At 39.3% G+C, this 19070-nt stretch overlaps 1 protein-coding gene across 11 annotated transcripts in view; it reads left to right on the top strand.

Moving 5' to 3' along the window:
• Positions 1-19070, top strand: part of ARNTL (aryl hydrocarbon receptor nuclear translocator like) — a 94037-nt gene that overhangs the window by 58315 nt on the left and 16652 nt on the right. For 7 of the 11 annotated variants that reach the window (XM_043971323.1, XM_043971327.1, XM_043971325.1 and 4 more), the window contains 4 exons: positions 2782-2861; positions 9230-9301; positions 10620-10712; positions 11868-11985. In XM_043971323.1, the coding sequence (XP_043827258.1) occupies positions 2782-2861; positions 9230-9301; positions 10620-10712; positions 11868-11985 (363 nt within the window). The remainder of the gene's footprint in view (positions 1-2781; positions 2862-9229; positions 9302-10619; positions 10713-11867; positions 11986-19070) is intronic. The other 4 variants (XM_043971332.1, XM_043971331.1, XM_043971330.1 and 1 more) reach the window with 1 other exon arrangement.

Here is a 19070-nt window from a genome sequence, read left to right as displayed (position 1 = left end):
AAGATGCCAAGAGAATGGAAGGTTCTAGACAGTGCTGGCCAAGAAGATGTGATGAGGAACTTGTGTCTAAATAGTTCATCTTTTATGAGAATGGATTCTGCGCATATATAGAAGATCCTCATTGAATATAGGAGATGAAAATACAGGCCTTCAAAGGTCATTTTTTTTTTTAGTTTAGTACATCTTTATAGTTATACAACCGAGAGACTTAGAAGATCTTACTATGTCTGGTAGTTTAATAAAAGCATTTGACTTGACAGAACAAGATGTTGCTTTTATAGTTCTCCTTAAGGTGTCTCTCACACATATGTTAAAATAATTTTGAAATCTGACAGATGCAACTCTGAAAATGACTTTGTTCAGTAACTGAGTAATAATATTCAGTTAGGTATAAAATAGAGATATGTTTGTCTTTGGTATTTTCCGGTGTCAGGGAGGATGCTCTGCACAAAATCTAAATGGAAGGATTCCCTGTTAATAAGTAGTAATGTTCTACACATCCACATTCATAGATGTCATGATGCTAATTGCATACAGCTTTGGAACACTACAGGTCTCTATAGTGAAATAATATAATTACTATAAAGACATTGATTTAACTATCCATGTGGAAAAAACAAAGTGAAGAGTATATTATTCAGATTGTGACTTGCAACATGATAGATACTTCATTATGTGTCTGTGTTCATTTAACTTTTTTCCTTAAGTAGCATTCAAATATCAGAGGAACTATATATACACATAGTGATGGAGTGAGTACTCACACTGATAACATCACAGATCCATAATCTATGCTTGTATTGTTATTATTAACATAATATTAATTAAATTCCCTGTGTCTGTGTGTGCCTGTGTGCGCACAGAATTAAGGCAGTATATGCATTAGAAGATACAGCTGATGCCATATCCTGTATATATTTCTATATGGATTACTGAGCAGATGCATTATAAAAATCAGAAATGTGATATAGTGACAGATAAGGAAGCTTCAATTTTTAGGGAAAAATTAACTATGATTCTGATGAAGAATGTCTTCATCTCATAGTGCCTCTTGCATTTTATTTTATCAAGAATGTGCACCAATGGTATTATCATCTTCCTAGAATTTTCCCCATATAATGCTTCTTTTTGTAAGGGAAGTCATATTTTCTTTCTGTCTTTTTTAAACTAATTGTGAAAAGCATGAGGAAGCAGAGAAGCAAAGTGGAAATGACGCATTCATTTCTCCAAAGGAGAAATCTCTACTGAAGTATTTAAAGCTAGAAGTCTCTTAGTCTTGCTATTACATTTTTCTTTAACCAATCTTCAAATATAGGAGTAAGTTGGGAGGCAGGTACCGTTGTATAAACATATGGTTGCAAAGATGTATATTTTAACTCATAAACACATAGAATTTTCATCTAGTCCAGCCTCCTCATTTTACAAAAAACAAAAACAAAAAACTTGAGACCCAGACCGGGATCCATAGGATCATAAATTGATCTATGGAAGGAATCATTGAAATCATCTTGTCTGACTCTCCTCATTTTATAGATGAGGAAATTGAACTCCAGAGAGGTTTAAGTTGCTTGCTCAAAGTCACACAGGCTTCAGGGGCCAGGTGCAGACTGTGAATTTTCCAACGTGATGCAGCTGATAAAAGTGGGCCTGAAACCCCCATCACTTGGCCTCTAGGCCAGTGTTGTTTCCAGGCCACCAAATGGCTCCTCAGTAGCTATTAGAAACACAGACCTAAATTCTTTCCTTTTTTTGCTAGTAGTTGAAAAGGAACTAATGTATTCTATTCTACTTTGATGTTGTTTTAAATTTGATAGAAGATTGTGTAATGGAGGAAAAGATGTGGGAGGAATTTTTAGACATGAATTCTCAACAAGTGAGAAAGAAAAGAGTGGAAAGCCTGAAATTGTGTTGCAGAAATGTGGATCAATACACTGTTCTTTATTAAATGATATGCAAGTTTTCAATTGAGTTATACAAACTGCTTTCTCTTCCATAATTCATGTCGCTTCAATCACACTTTTCAGTATTTATTCCATTAACTAGGCAGTAATTCAGGGCCATCTAATAATAATAATGGTAATAATAACTTACCTTTTTTTTTCCTTTCTTTTTTATAAACGGCTGACGCATTTCTCCTGAAAGAGTGTCTGGAGACAGAAGTCCTGACTTTGCTCAGGCATGTGTTGGCCATTGCATTCACCAGGAAATGTATCACTCTACATTGTAGCTTCCTACATTCTCTTCGTTTAACCCCTAGAAAGAAGGACCACCTCTAAGAAGTTTCAGTCAGTGTCTCTATTGAAGGCCATGACTGGTATATTATATCTTCCAGGAAAAGTCAGAGTGATTTATTAAAGAACTATTTGCTTTTCTTTAAAAAAAAAAAAAAGGAAAAAGAAAGGTCAGAATCCTTTGAGGTTTGGTTGGCAAAAAACTCAAAACCAAACCTAATCTCAGCCAGTCTGCTTCTAGAATCAGTTGAATGACTAAGAAGTAGAAAAATTCTAAGTTTTCATTTTAATGAGAGAAGCACTTTTTTCCTCCCTCCCCAAGATCCCAGAGCACAACAGTATTCACTGTTAAATGAATTATCTGGTATTTTCCAAGACCAAATTCAGCCCAATTAAAGTAGAAGAGACATGCTTACAATTTCAATTCCCTCTGTGGGCACAGCCATTTCCAGAAGGTTTGAATAGGAATCTTTTTAAGCTAGACATTAGTACAGTTTCTCTGTGTATTTTTTTAAAAATATGAACTGTTGGGTTTTTTTTCCCTTCTAAGGTGCCACCAACCCATATACAGAAGCAAACTACAAACCTACTTTTCTGTCAGATGATGAGCTAAAACATCTCATTCTCAGGGTATGTTGGGATTGCTTTTCACCTTTTCTACCCCCATTCCCCCAAGTCAATGAATTATTTACCTTTATAAACTTCTGAAACATGATTATGTATAAAATTGGTTTTCAGGAGAACATAATTAATTGATTTAGTATTGAACTATTAATCAAGCTTCTTTTCATGACCTTCAGTGTCATCCTGGTATTCCCTGTCCTAAGGTTTTATTAGAGATTATTATTACTAGTCATAAAATGCTAGACTTTTAGAGCTGGGGCTAGTCATCGACAAGTCATCTGTATGGGGAAAACGAATTTTCAGAGGTTTGGTGGTTTGGGTTTTTGGGGGTTTTTTTTGATCACTTAACAGTTGTGTCTTTTTTTAAATGTTGAATTTTGATCAAGTCATAAAGTAATGGTAATAAAGCAAAATATTTATGAGTTTGTAGTCATTGATCCATGTTACGGGTAGGGACTGATGGAAGAGGAGAAAGCTGGGAATTTAAATAAATATAATTTTTTTTGCTCCTTATCTGGGTAACAGTAAAAACAAATGTAGCAAAGTTTCTGTTACTATTTTTACTCTCACTTTTTGGCATAGTCATTAAGAGGAATTGTACCACTTCGGGATGATGAAAATATAAGCTGGGAGTGAAAAAGAGAGAAAAGAACTAGATTTTAAAAGCCTCACACAGGGGGAAGCTAGGTGGTACAGTGGATAAAGCACTGGCCTGTATTCAAGAGGACCTGAGTTCAAATCCGGCCTCAGACAATTGACACTTACCAGCTGTGTGACTCTGGACAAGCCACTTAACCCTCATTGCCCTGCAAATAAACAAATAAGTAAATAAATAGTTTTTAAAATATATCAGCTTTTTTTAAAAAAGCTTCATACAAACTTAAACTGAAATATGCAGTCATTTCTCAAAACATCCTTCCCCCACAGGAGGGATGACCCCATAGAGTCATAGCCAGCTTCCATTGGGCACAATTTGAACTAGAACACACCTGAAATTGACTTTTCTTCTGTATCTTGAAGAGCTCTCCAGCTTCAGGCCCTAGGCTCTGCCTGCATGATCCAGCCTCACCATCCCCTTCACTTGGCTAGCCCACTGATGGGCCGTATTTATTGCTGCTTGTCCTGCCTCCTTGCTTTGCTCTTCCTACCCAGCTCCCACAGGGCCCTGCCTCAGGCTCACCATCTTCTTACTCTAGTAGCCAGGCGTTATCTATCTGGGCCCCCAAAGGGGCTGGGTCCAAATATGATGCCCATTAGAAAGTCAGCGCCTTGAGGGCAGGGGCTGTCTTGTTTTTGTCTTTTAGTCCTAGCACCTGGCACAGGCCTTTGCACATAGGGGTTGACCACGTGTTTAAATTGAGTTAGACGGAAATTGCTCTGTGGAGGGGCTTCAAAGTCCCAGATGTTATGATGGTAGATAAACAAAATTCCTCTATAGGCTAGCTACAGACCATTGAGAGGAGTTGCAGCCTCCACTTACTCGGGGCAGTCCCACCTGTGTGTCTGTGTTTACAAAAACTCCAACAAAGAGTTTCAAGCCTTGCTTGATAGTTTAGTTCCCCTGTTATCTATGCAGTGGTGAATAGACCTCCAAAGCCTGAGACTTACAAGTCTGGGATTGTGGGCTTCATAGAGGCAGGTACAGTGCATGTTTATTCTTGCCTCCCTTCGTGTCAAGCACTGTGATTCACACCTAGGAGACACTTAGATGGCTGCCGGAATCAGGAAGTGAATGGATAAGTGGACAGCCAGTTATCCTCCGCTCTCTACTTGTAGCCTAACCTACCAAGTCATTACCATATTTCCCCCAGCCCTGCAGAGAAAGACAGATACATTCAGTCCAGCAGAAACCATGGGAACCTCTGCAAGGGAGCAAAATGTACCCCTTCACAATGGGAGCCCCGGTGAGGCCGGTCATCTGAAGACATGTTTCTGATGAGAACACGTTCACAGCATCAGTGCTTTTATTATTGAATGAAAACCCTTTTCCCTCTGCTAAAGTAGGATCCCCTTCCTGGCACTTTGATGAGCACAGCTGCAAAAGATTGTGACCAGATGGATGGGGTGGGGGGCGCCAATGAATTGGCCACCTCTTTGAAGAGGAAACCATTTGTTTACCTGCCAATACCACGTGTGCCTTTTGGCCCCTGAGCATTCCTTCTCTTGCTCTGGCAGGGGCAAGTTTTCAGGACCATAGACAGTGTTTGGTTGCTTTCAAGCTTTCTGGCTCCCGCAGTGAATAGTAATTTCCCTGCCTTTAGCATTCCTTCAGCACTTTAATTTGTTCCTTACAATTTAATGCTTACTTACACATAGTCCTGCAGTGTTCCTTGTCATACAGTCAGACACTATGACAGCTGGATGTGGGACCTTACAGTATTTCATTCTATGTATGAGGAACTGAGGCCTGGAAAGGAGAAATAACCTGCCCACGGTCACACATCGCTTTCAAACAACAAAGCTGAGATGAGAACTTCAGATCTCTACAGTAGTCCGGGGTTCTTTCCCTTTGCTCTCCTTTCATGTGTGTAATTTCATCTACATTACAGAATAGACTCTTTTTCCTTTTCCTCCTGGTGAGATACCAGGGAGTGATGAGTTAGGGTACATAAGGCAGGAAGTCAGTCAACAGTTATTTAACACCAGGCACTATGCTGAACCCTTAGGGGTACGAGCATGGAAATAAAACAGTTCCTTCTTTCAAAGAAGTTGTCTTCCAACAGGGGACACCACACACATGTATATAAGTACATAGAGAGTATCTACACAATAACCCAAGGGAGTTTGTGAGGGAGGAGGCGCTCGCAGCTGAGGGAACAGATATCCAGAGAAGCTTCATGTAAAAAGGCAGCCCTTGTGCTAAATAACTAATCCACTAACTTTATTGGAGAATTAACATGGCCGATACAGGAAGTTGATTCATCATACTCAGACCAACAAAGTCCTGTTTAAATGGGCCACCTGCTGGGATTGTGAAATCGGTGTGTTAGCCTGGGGTTTGACATGTGGTCAGTGTTTGACCAGTGTTTGTTGAGTTTAATCCTATAGCCTTCAGTACCACAGTTTGGCATAGTAACTTAGTAAACAGAATGCAGAATTTGGAGAGAATTGGATAGACATCCTGCCTCCAGCACTACTGGTATACCCATAGGCAAGTGACCAAGTCTCTGGGCTTCCCTTTCCCTATCTGTAAGATGAAGATAATGATACCTGTAGTGCCTGTTTCAGAGAGAGTTATAAGGGTAAACTAAATATATGTGTGTTTGTATAAAGAAATACACACATATGTACTCATTTACAAACATTTCACAGTCCTTAAAGGACTTGTATAAATGTCCGTTCTTATTATGTTAATAGAATTCAAAGTAGTTAAAGAAAAAATGTTTAACCTGAAATAAGAGAAGGTAAAAAGAACAAATTATATATTTTATAATATCTTAAAGTTGGAGGGAGCACTCAGAGGCCATTGTTCCTACATTATCTTCCCACTGCTACATCTTGTACTGGAAGCCTTCCCCAATCACTCTTAATTCTAATGTCTCCTTCTCTTAATTATTTTCTATTTATCCCATCTAGTTTGCTTAGTATATACTTATTTGTATGTCGTCGCCCCCAGTTAGATTGTAAGCTCCTTGAAGTCAGAGACTGTCTTTTCCCCTCCCCTCCTTCTACATTCCTAGTGCTTAGCACAGTGCCTGGCACACTGCTGGCAAAGTCATTTTTCTTAAGTACAGATCCGATCGTGTGATTCCAATATTCAACCCACTCCAGGGGTTTCCTGTTGCCACTAGGATAAAACACAAACTTGTTTGGGTAGCTTTCACACCCCTACACAATGTGGCCTTAACCCATCTCTCCAGCTGCACCCCCCCCCCCCAGCCTTCTCCAGTGGCTCATCCGCTGTCTCCTGAACCTGGGGACTCTCTCTCCACACCTCTGCCTCAGGGCCCCTCTGCCTTTAAGATGCATCTCAAACACCATCTTCACAATCCCTCAGTGGTTAGTGTCCATCCCTCCTTTGACTTTAACAACTTCCTATGTGTGGTACGTGTTTACTTTGTATCCATGCTGTGTCATCTCTGTTATGAGAAGGCAGATCCCTTGCCAGGAGGGATTATTTTATTTTTTGTTCTCATCTCCCAAGTGCCTGGCACATAGTAAGTGGTTAGTAAATATTTGTTGACTGATGGTTTGAATGGAAATAGACATTTACTGGGTTCTGGGAACTTACCAACTGTCTTACCCCAAGGCTTCACCAAGTTTTCATTTGATCCCCAGATGCCCAGCTGAGCTATCTTCTTAACTTGAGCCTTATAGTCATTTAAAACTCCAAGGCCTTTTTCACTTGAACTACTAATCAAGTAAAGTCTCTCATGTCCCATCCATACCCATGCAGTATTTATATATATATATATATATATATATATATATATATATATATATATATATATATATATATATATAATTTTGCATGTACACCTTAACAATGACTTATTTCTTCCCATTGTTCTAGCCTATAAATAGCATTCTGAATTTTTGTTCTGTCATCCTACCATCCACCTCTGTGATCTGCCAGCTTGATTTGGGCAGTGCATGGTTGTGTGAGGCCTCCATCCATGTGGGAATCAATTCATTATTCACAGATCTTTAGGTGTGATTCCTTATTCTACATGCTATGGTTGTACATGATAGTTTACATTTCTCCATCAAAATACATTAACTCTTCTCTGATCAAAATATATTACATCTTTAGTACTCACTTGTTATACCACTCTCCTAACTTCATCAATAAAGGTAGATTTATCTGATATTATTGATCTTCATGAATGTATGCTTTTTTCCCTTCCTAACAACTGATTTCTAAGTTTTCATAAGTCATCTCTTTAATAACCCAGTTTGGTGCAATTCTGTCAGTCTTACTGGTCCATAAATTCTAAAATCAAATGTTCCATCCCCTCCCTTCCTATACCTTCCTTTGCTTTTTGAAAACTGGGAAAGTGTTGCCATCTTTCCTTCTTTTGGTCCCTTTCTTCTTCTCCATAATTTTCCAAAGATCAACAATGGCTCAGTAAGCATATTCAGTACCCTGGACTTGGTTTTTTTTTTTCCTTAGAAAGGAACATGGATGCTGTGTTATATTAAAGGTCTTCTTTTTTTTTTTTTTTGCAAACATAGATAAGATCATATGATAGTTTATATTTTACTTATTGAAATTATGCATATTGAAAATTCCTAATATTGACCCATTCTTGTATTCCTGATACAATTTCAAGTGTATTAAAAGTTTATTGCATACAGTTTACAATAGGAATTGTGAAAGAAATGATGAGCAGGATGCTATCAGAAGGACGTATGAGAAATGCAGACCATCAACAGAAAAAGAACTGATGGTATCTGAATACAGATTGAAGTATAATTTTATTTGTTAGTTCCTCTTTCTAAAGTTATTTTTTCTGTTTTCTTTCACAACCTGACTAATGTGAAGATGTTTTGCATGACTGCAACATGTATAACTTATATTAAATTGCTTGATTTCTTAGGGCGGGGTGAGGAGGAAGGGAGAAAGAAAATGTGGAACACAAAGTTTTTTTAAAAAATCAATGTGAAAAAACTTGGTTTTTTTTTACATGTAACTTGGGGAAAATTCTAAATAAATAAATAAATTTTTAAAAATAAAGCACTGGCCCTGGATTCAGGAGGACCTGAGTTCAATCTGGTCTCAAACATGTGACACTTACTAGCTGTGTGACCCTGGGCAAGTCACTTAATTCTCACTGTCTGGCAAAAAAAGTATTGCTGTGCTCAGTTGCTGACTTTTTATTATCAAATATTTTTGTATTTATATTCATTAGTGAGGTTGTTCTTTATAATTTTCTTTTTTCTTGTATTTATCATATTACCCCAGGCAACTGATCAGTCTTTCTAAGTTACTGACCCATTAGTTGGTATCTGTAGACAGAGGGAGTTCCCACACTGATAGAAATGCAGGTCTTTGATATACTGACATATTTACCAAGTAAATATTAGAATCAAGACCACATGAGTTTCATAAAAAGAATCTAGTAGCTATGCCAGCTGAACAAAAACACTGGCAGGCCCAACCAAGCTAGAAAGGCCTTAAGTGTAGGCCCAGTATGTATGTTTGTTTTGTTTTGTTTTGGGGAGGGGGGCCATCAAAACCAGGATAGATCAGTTGGAAGAGGCTTATCACAAGGTTGACCAGTGATTAATTCTTTGATTATAACAATTCATGAAGACCCTCTACTAAAGGGGTGAAAGTGTCTTTATTAGTGAAAGAATCACCCACCCCAGAGGACTTCTAGATCCTTGAAGTACCCAAGGGTCTGCTTAGAGTAGTGTGTTCTTGCCAATAGGTGCCTGGTCAGTTGAAGTTCCCTCCCAACCATATGATCCCCCTGTGCCAAGGTCATCACTTTCTCCTTCTGGTGAGATGGTCTTTAATTTACCTCTACCATAATCTGGCTTCTTTCCACCCTCCATCAATCCAAATCCATGTGCTTGCTCTCTCCACCATTCATGTGGCTCTTCCCATGTGTGTTCTTAATGTATAGATTTTTTCCCCTGCCCCATTTTACTCCTCTGTTCCTTTTGGATGAGGCAGACAGTTCCATACCATAAGTTAGACAAAAGTCCCCTCCCATCAGGTGTATCTCTGTGATACCTGGAAAGTCACATTTGCCTCCTTGCTTTAAGATCTGTATTTTATCTAGTTTAGTATCCACACTATGCATTTGCAGATAAATGTCTGAGGCTATGATTTTTTTAGAAACAATACCTTCCCTCCTGTGGTGTCCTGAGATCAGTATGCTTCTCCTCATCACTGGTCTTCTTCTGCCCTTGCCTTCCCTGCTATTCTAGGGTAGTATCTGGGGAGCTGAATATTTTTTGGCAGCTTAAAACTCTCTTGATGAGGGGCAGCTAGGTGGCACAGTGGATAAAGCACCGGCCCTAGATTCAGGAGGACCCGAGTTCAAATCCAGCCTCAGACACTTAACACTTACTAGCTGTGTGACCCTGGGCAAGTCACTTAACCCCCATGGACCCCCACCAAAAAAAAAAACAACTCTCTTGATGAAGTCAGGCTCTATACTCTCACCCTACAATCCACAATGTGTAACTGTTTGCATACCACCTGTGAATGAGTGGAATGCATTTCTTTTGCATACTTAGTCAGACATCCTGATTTGACCTGATTACTATTTTTGAAGGATGGAATTGAAGAGGAATTGCTACTCACTGGATAGACAAAGGCCCAGCTTTCCTCTTCCTATCTTAGGTGGCAATGGGCACAGTGATCAGTCAGGTACAGGATGACTTACTCATGGTACAGAGTTCATGGGGCTTGGTAAGAGGAAGCATGGTCTCTAGAGGCCTTCATCTAATGGGAAACTACTTTGAGTATGTAGCCTTCTGATTCATGATGGGGTTTACTGCCATTGTTTTAAATTTAGACATGTAAGTTGCGGGGGGGAGAGGAAGGGAAGAAGGCAGATAAGAGGAGGGGGGGGGAGAAGATGTGTATATTTGCCTTGGAAAAGGGGATAGTGCCAGAAAAGCTTTATTTCATGCATAAAGAGTTTAAGTTTATAGATTTTTTAGCTTTCTGTTCTCATGCATGTATAATTTCAGTGAAAATATTTGTTTTGGGGTTTCTTATGAAATGAGTCCTTGATTCCACTTCAAAATGACTGAGAATCTTATTTTGTGAATGTGCTAATTTGATGATCCATTTTTCCTAATTAGGCAGCAGATGGATTTCTCTTTGTCGTCGGATGTGACAGAGGAAAGATATTATTTGTTTCAGAGTCTGTCTTTAAAATCCTCAACTATAGCCAGGTATTGTTCATATTCCTGTTGATGATGAGCAACTTTATAGCATTCATAATTGTGGTGATGAGATACCCAACAAAATTCATCTCTTTGCCACGATGATTGTAGTATACAAGCCACAAACAAAAGGCTTTGACTTCTTACTAATATCCTCCCTCTGCAAATTATCGCTTCTCTAAGGGTAAGTTAATTAAACCCAGGGATCTGTGAAAGTGCATTTTTCCATGGGAATGTGTGATTCTCTTTTTTACTACTATAAAATAAACCACTCAATTTCATGTTAGGGATAAGGAAGCAGAAGGAGGCAGGGGGAGAAAGGGAATACTGAATATAAACATCATAGGGACACATGCATGGAACAGCATGCCATTAATGAACGAATGGGAAGAACACAGGATACTGAGTCAGAGGACCTGGGGTCTAGCCTTGGTTCTGCTAATTACTACCTATGTGACCTTGTGCAAATCTTCTCATCTCTCTGAACCTCAGTTTCCTTCTCTATAAAAATGAGTTGATTGAAATGCTCATGTTTGTTGGAGTCCAAATAAGTTCATCAGTATCAAGAGCAGTGCCTTGCATATGTTAAATGCTCAATAAATGTTTGTTGAGTGAAATATAATGGTTTCTAACTAAAAGGCACCCGACATTTCTCCTTAAAACAACCCTGGGAGATTAAGTGGCATAATATAATCTCCATTTGACAAATGAGAAAATTGACCTTCAGAGAGAGTGGGTGATTTTGCCCCAAATCACCCTCCTCATAAATGCTGGAGCCAAATCCATGTCTGGGTTTTTTCCCCCAATACTTTGTTGAGATACTACAGAGAGGGGCAGCTAGGTGGCGCAATGGATAGAGCACTGGCCCTGGATTCAGAAGGACCTGATTTCAGGTCCAGCCTCAGACACTTAACACTTACTAGCTGTGTGACCCTGGGCAAGTCACTTAACCCCAATTGCCTCACACCAAAAAAAAAAAAAAAGAAAAGAAAAAGATACTACAGAGAGATACTATATATTATGAAAGATTCTTAACTGGAAAGTTCAGGAAGTTCTCATGTTTAAAGTATATGACAAAATGTACAGACTTGGTAACATTTATTTAATGATTTCTGTTCAAGGTGCTATTTATATTTAACAGTTTTTAACATTTCATATCTACAGAATGATCTAATTGGTCAGAGTTTGTTTGACTACCTACATCCTAAAGATATTGCCAAAGTTAAGGAACAACTGTCTTCTTCAGATACTGCTCCAAGAGAAAGACTAATAGATGCAAAAAGTGAGTAATACTATATTCGTTATTTTATCCCATGCTCTCAGCAGGCTGGGTTTTCATTGGAGTGGGTTGTAATCTCTTTATGTCTTAGTAGAAAGGATGAGTTGATATAGCTGGAAAAAAAAATCCATCCCTTGGTAGGCAGCCAGTGACATGTGATGAACGTGTCAGAGATCACATGTTCTGGTTCTGGGGAAATATACATACAGGCCCATCCTTAGCCCCCCACTCAGCACCTTTCCAGTTTGGTATAGGGCTTTCTGGAGAGTGTGCTTCACTACCACAGGCTATGAGAACCCAGGGTTGCTTCCAGGCCATGATAAGGCACAGGGAGAGGAAACTGTTGGAGAAAGACAAATAAAAGTGCACATTTAGAAAACCTTTGAGAAGAAAACTCTTCTCTGGGGTTACAGCAAAGCAGATGGTACCAGTATTATTGTTCCCATTTTATAGACGAGGGAATGGAAAGTCAGAGAGTTTGAGTGACTTACTCAGGATCACAAAGCCAGTAAGTGCTGATGCCAAGATGTGGCTGAGCCCAGGCTTTGGATTCCGAAGTGTTTAAGGCAGACTGTGCTGCCTCTCAAATAGTGACTCATTCCTCCTACACAAAACCCTTCTGTAGCAGTCAGGCAAAGAAGTCATATTCTTCATAGAATTCCTCCAGATCCTTTAAACAAAGTCAGTATTTACCTTGATACACCATGACTTAGCTGTGATGGGGGGTACAAGGGAGGACAGTAAAGGCTTATACTGAAAAGTGTGGTTCAGGATGAAGAAAGGCTTCAGAAGTCTTAGGGCTATATATAGTATCTTCTTCATTTTGAGGGCTGAAAGCCTCTGGATGTAGTAAGCACTCCATGACTTATTAAAAGAATCAGCGCCTTTGGTTTTTATACCCCCTCCCTACCCCCACTCCACCTAGAGCTATCCCTTAAAAGAAAGATTTTTAAAAAGAGAAAAGAAATGAACTCTAGCTTAGGAAATAAATTGCTGATGGACATGGGAGTCATTTTAGAGTCTGCTGTCTATGTGTTGTCACTGGTTTAAACAGGGGTTGGACTCAGTCTCAAGTAGAAGAAATATGAGAAGACGTTGGATGTGATTGTACATCTGCTCCCATCTGGCATGCTTAATATTCTGTCAACTCTGAAAAGTGGGAAATGGACAAAATTAGACTCCATCTCTATGACCATTTCTTAGTTCTGTTTAATCAATGGAAAACAGTCACTCTAATGAAGAAGCCAGAAGAGTCTGGAAGCAGCCTCAGCCAACAAACACTTGATCTCCTTGTCAAGCAAAAAGACTGGCAGCACAAGCCAGAAGCAGTGGAGAGTTCATTTTTAAATTATTATGGGTGGTGGATTTTGAGCTGTGATTCTTCAAAAGAGAAGCTATCAGGGACCTTGGCATGAGGCTCCTCCAAGTAACATCAGCTGGAGAAGATTTTTAGATGAAAATGCAAGGGGAGCAACAAATGGTGAGCCAGGAAAGAAATCCATAGCAGGAATACCAGTTTTAAAGGCACTCAAGAATCTGCCGAAGACATCCCAAACAGATGAAGTTCCCAAAAAAGGAAAATATCCAACAGTAATTATCCTTCTCCCCCAAAAAGGTGGTAAAAAAGACCACAGCAGTTACAAATACCTGCATGCCTAATTTCTGATCTCTCTAAAACCTTTGAGAAAATAATTTGTATGGTTTAAGAATATTCTTTTTGAAAATAGGAGAATGGTAGAGTCAGGCTTTTGCCCAAAAACTTTTTGGAAAAATTTACCAAGACCTTTTGCTTTTGTATCAAGCATTTTTGAGAAAACACACACACACACACACACACACACCCCAACCCCCCTCCCCTGTCCTCCCCCAGATAAACACTTTATTATAACAGGGAACACCAGCTAAATATCAACAATGATATATCCTTGATATGGTGAGCTCATCTGAAAACATCAATTTGCTTTCCAATAATTTTTTTTAAAGTGGACCATTTCAGGGCAGCTAGGTGGCACAGTGGATAAAGCACTGGCCCTGGATTCAGGAGGACCCGAGTTCAAATTTGGCCTCAGACACTTGACACTTACTAGCTGTGTGACACTGGGCAAGTCACTTAACCCGCTTTGCTCTGTGCAGAAAGAAAGAAAGAAAGAAAGAAAGAAAGAAAGAAAGAAAGAAAGAAAGAAAGAAAGAAAGAAAGAAAGAAAGAAAGAGGACCATTTCTTTGTTTGCAAATTCCATGAAAACCATTTTTATTTTCTCTTCCTAAGCTGGAAAAACATTCATCTTGATAGAGAAAAAGTTGAGGAGTACTGTCTTCACTCTGTCAACTGTTTTTTATCCCTCCACAATAAGCATTAGGTATCCCTTTTGAGTATTTTTTTTTTTTTAGTCTTTTGCTTACCTGCACCATGGCTGTAAAATAAAAAAGGCCTTTTGTGACTTGGTAACTGAGTCAGAAGACACAGTTATGGTTTTTATACGCTACCAATACTTTGGTATATTTAGTAAGTTATTTTGTGCCACCACCAAATTCCCCTTACACTGCACCTCTTCAGAGACTAAGGATTAATGATAATCTTTCCTTTATCTTCACATACAAATTCTTTGAGCAGGTTAAATTATTTTGGTCAAGTGCTTTAAACTGTAGAGTGAAAGAAATTTTATTTTATTTTATTTTTTTACATAATAGTGAAAACCTAAAGATTTTTGAGGAAAAGAGGAAAATGAAAAATTAATTTTGCTTTATTTTTTATTTCTGATTTTGAATGTTATTATGAGTGCTAGAAACTGAAAAGGTCACAAATAGAATGTATTTTTTTTTTAATCTTCATTTTCTATGATTGACATGACATTATAGAGTATTATAATAATCTAACATCTGTAAGGTATTATAAATATCCTAAAAAAAGTTTTATTTCCTAGTTACCCTTCCTGATTTCTATCTCTTCTTTATTTCCATACCATTTAAATAAACAACCATTTATTTATGTTTGTTTGCTAATTCATTTGTTCATGTATTTATTTTCACATTGTCCTTGCCACCCAGATTTAAAATTTACTGTTTTTGTTACTACTTTCTCTCTCGCCAGCAGATCCATTCATGTTCTAAGTTCTATTGGTTCTTCCTTTGCAATATCTTTCATAACCATTCCCCCCTTTCCATTTCATTGGCACCACCCTGATTCAGGCCTTGAGCACCTCAAACCTGAACAACTGCAGGCAGTAGCCTCCTACCTGGTCATCTTGTTTTTTCCTTACTTCAATCCATCAAGTAGACTGTTGACAGTTTTCATTATGTATGTTGTTGAAATGGTTGATATGAATCATGTGGGTCTCCAAAGATTTCAGTGGTTCCCACTTGTTTGTAGGGTAAAGTCCAAACTCCTTCTCCTGGTACTTACCAACCTCTTCCAGTCTTCTCTCTCACTACTTCTGCCGGTTTTAGCTCATTGTCCTCTGAATAGGCCTTACACTTTCCCACATTTGGACCTTTTCTTATACTACTTCTTAGATCACCTTCCCCCTCCCTCCCGCGCCCCCTCCCCCAAACTATTTGTTTAAATGATCAAATTTCCTAGAAAATGTCTATTTCAACATTTTACAGCTCAGAAGAGTAAAGGAGGGTGTCCTAGGCCACACAACTAGTGAGTGGCAGAGCTGGGCCTAGAGCCCAGCTTTTGATTTCCAGGCCTAAGTACTTCTTCCTGCCTCAGAACTGAGCTCTCTGCCAAGTTATGCCTCCTTACCACCCCATTGGGAAGTGGCCTTTCCCTCTGAATAGCTCTCATGATGTCTGTGAGTTGGCAGCTAATGTTACCTTGTATTAGCCAAGCCAGCAAGCACGTGGTCAGGACCTGCTCGGTGCCTAGCACTGTGCTAAATGCTGGGGATAGAGAAAGGCATTAAGAGCCCCTGCCCTCTAACAGTCTGTGAACAGACAACAGGCAAACAACCATGTCTGGATGAGACAGAATCTCATTGTCTTGAGGGGTTTCTTTCAGAGAATGGGATCTTATTTTTAGTTCTTTTTTTTTCATGAGTCAGTGTCCTCGCCAGAATGTGAGTGCCTTAAGAACAGTTATACATTTTATTTCTTTGTAGCCTCCATGTTTCTAAGGATTATATTAAGCAAAAATAAAACTTATTTTAAAAACAGATGACAAGAAAACACCTTAGTGTATGTATTCTCAAGTCTTAACCATAAGAAAGCATAATAATATTCTCATTTTCAAAAAGTTAGGCATTTTTGCCCCAAGTTATTCATCCAGTCCATCAACAAGCATTTTGTAAGTTCCTACTGTGTATCAGACACTAATTGTTCCAGGTACTTCAGATAACAAAGACCAATGTAAAATGCTCTCTGCCTTCAGACAGCACGTGCATGTGCGTGTAGACAAAGGAGAAAGGAGTGGTTGTTTGGGGGAGAGTGGAGAGAGGACAAACAGGGAAAGCCTCACATAGAAGCACTTGAACTGAGCCTTGAAGTGACTAAGTATTTTAAGAGGCAGTGATGAGGAGGGAATGGAGTGCCCACCATGGGGTGGTCAGGGCAAAGACACGGATAGAGAAAAAGTAGCTGCTTGAGGCCGGCTTGACCAGTGTTGATGTGTGAAGGGAGAAATGGCAGTGAGTCACTCAGCAAGCATTTGGTATGTGCCAAGCCCTATACTAAGTGCTCAGGATACAGGGAAAGGTGAAGCCAGTCCCTGCTCTCGAGGAGCTCAGTCTAATGGATGACTAATAATTAGTAATGAGACACATTAGACTGGAAGGATCATTCTGAAGACAGGCTGTGAAGGGCTTCTAAAGCCAAAAGCAGATATGTGTATTCTATTTCAGAGGTAATAGGGAGCCCCTGGGATTTACTGAGTAGTGGAATGAGACAACCAGACCTATGCTTTAGGAAAATCAGCTTCGTACTTGCATGCACAGTGTGAGGAGAGGCCAGAGGCAGCTGCAATGGAAGCATGTGAGGGCCTGAAGTAGGGTGGTGGCCACATGGGTGGGGAGATAGGGCAGATTCTAGAGATATTGTAGAGGTAGAAATAACAATATTTCTATTTATTGGGGGGGAGGGGTGGACAGGGAGACAAGGAACAGCCATTACAAAGGCATAGTTACAGGAGATGGAATTTTGTGTGTGAGGAAGAGCAGGGTCGGATGGCTAGACCATGAATGTGTGGAAAGGAGCAGCATGTAAGAAGATTGGAGAGATTAAGTAATAAGGAATAGGAAGGTGACATGATCAGGCCTATCCTTTAGGAAAATCCCTTTGGCCACTGAATAGAAGATGGCTAGGAGTAGTGAGAAACTTGAAGAAACAAGTCCAGTTATTGCTGTTGCATTAAAATACTATTGCAATAGTCTGTGTAAGAGATATTAGAAGGACCTAAACTAGGGTGGGAGCTGTGAAACTGAAAAGAATGAAAGTGATAACAGAGATCATTTAGCCCATGGGAGCTGATGAGGTCACCAAGTAAAGGTAGAGAAAGAAGGGGGGGGGGGCCGCACTCGGGAAGCTAGGTGGTGCAGTGGATAGAGCACCGTCTCTGGAGTCAGGAACATCTGAGTTCAAATCCAACCTCAGACACTTGACACTTACTAGCTGTGTGACCCTGGGCAAGTCACTTAACCCAAATTGACTTGCAAAAAAAAGAGAAGAAAAGGGGGTTTGAGACAGAGCCTTGGGGACACCTGCAGGTAGTATGGGGGTATGATGGAGGATGAGCCAGCAAAAGATGTGGAGATGGAGTGATCAGATAGGTCAGAGATGAACTGAAGGAGAATGTCCTCAAATGCCCAAAGTGGATAAAGTATCCAGAGAATTAACAGTGTTAGATGCCACAGAGAGGTTGAGGGATGAGGATCAAGAAAAAACAGATAAGGAAAGCAGAAAACTGGGAAATAATTTTTGCAACAAGTATCTCTAATAAAGGCCTCATTTCTCAGATATATAGAGAACTGAGTCAAATTTATAAAAATACAAGTCACTCCCCAAGTGATAAATGGTCAAAGGATATGAACAAGTAGTTTTCAGACAAAGAAATCAAAGCTATCTCTAGTCATATGAAAAAAAAATGCTCTAAATCACTATTGATCAGAGAAATGCAAATTAAAACAACTCTTGAGTTACCACCTCACACCTATCAGATTGGTTAATATGACAGAAAATGAAAACGTTGGATGTTGGAGGGGATGTGGGAAAACTGGGACACTAATCCACTGCTGGTGGAGTTGTGAGCTGATCCAACCAATCTGCAGAGCACTTGGGAACTATGCCCAAACAGCTATAAAACTGTGCATACCCTTTGATCCAGCAATACCACCACTAGATTTGTATCCCAAGGAGATCATTAAAAAAAAAGGTATAAAGGACCCACATGTACAAAAATATTTATAGCAGCTCTTTTTGTGATGGCTAAGATTTCAAAATCAAAGGGATACCCATCAATTGGGGAATGTTGAAACAAGCTTTGGTATATGGTTGTGATGGAATATTATCGTGCTATAAGAAATAACAAACAGGATGATTTGAGAAAGGCCTGAAAAGGCTTATATGAACTAATGTATAGTGAAGTAAGTAGAATCAGGAGAACATTGTGCAGTGACAGCAATATTGTTTGATGAAGAGCTGTGACTTAACTAATATCAGCAATACAATGATCCAAGACAATCCCAAAGGACTAATGAGGAAGCATACTATCCACTTCCAAAGAAAGAACTGACTTTTGATTGAACGCAGACTGAAGCATGCTATTTTTCGCTTTCATTTTTTTCTTTTATTCAGGTTTTCTTATATAAAGTGACTAATATGGTAATGTTTTACATTTACTCTAGACATGTTTGTTAGGAGTTTGTGCCAGCCTTGGTGCCTCATGGCCTGCTGACTACTATTCTGTGCTCTTTCCAGAAAACAGTTCATGGAGTAGGGCAGTGGACTAGATGAACCTAAGGCCCATTCCCAGTCAGTTTTTATCCTTCTTTCCAAGCAATTCTTTTTCCAGTTTTTCTTCTACTCTTATTTGATTTTTAACATTTTTTTTTAACTCTTCCAAAAAGGCTTTTTGGTCTTGAGCCCAATTCATCTT

The sequence above is a fragment of the Dromiciops gliroides genome, chromosome 6 (assembly GCF_019393635.1).
Source record: "Dromiciops gliroides isolate mDroGli1 chromosome 6, mDroGli1.pri, whole genome shotgun sequence".
Classification (NCBI taxonomy): domain Eukaryota; kingdom Metazoa; phylum Chordata; class Mammalia; order Microbiotheria; family Microbiotheriidae; genus Dromiciops; species Dromiciops gliroides.
Note: the sequence above shows the minus strand (reverse complement) of the source record. Positions and strands in the feature narration are given on the sequence as shown.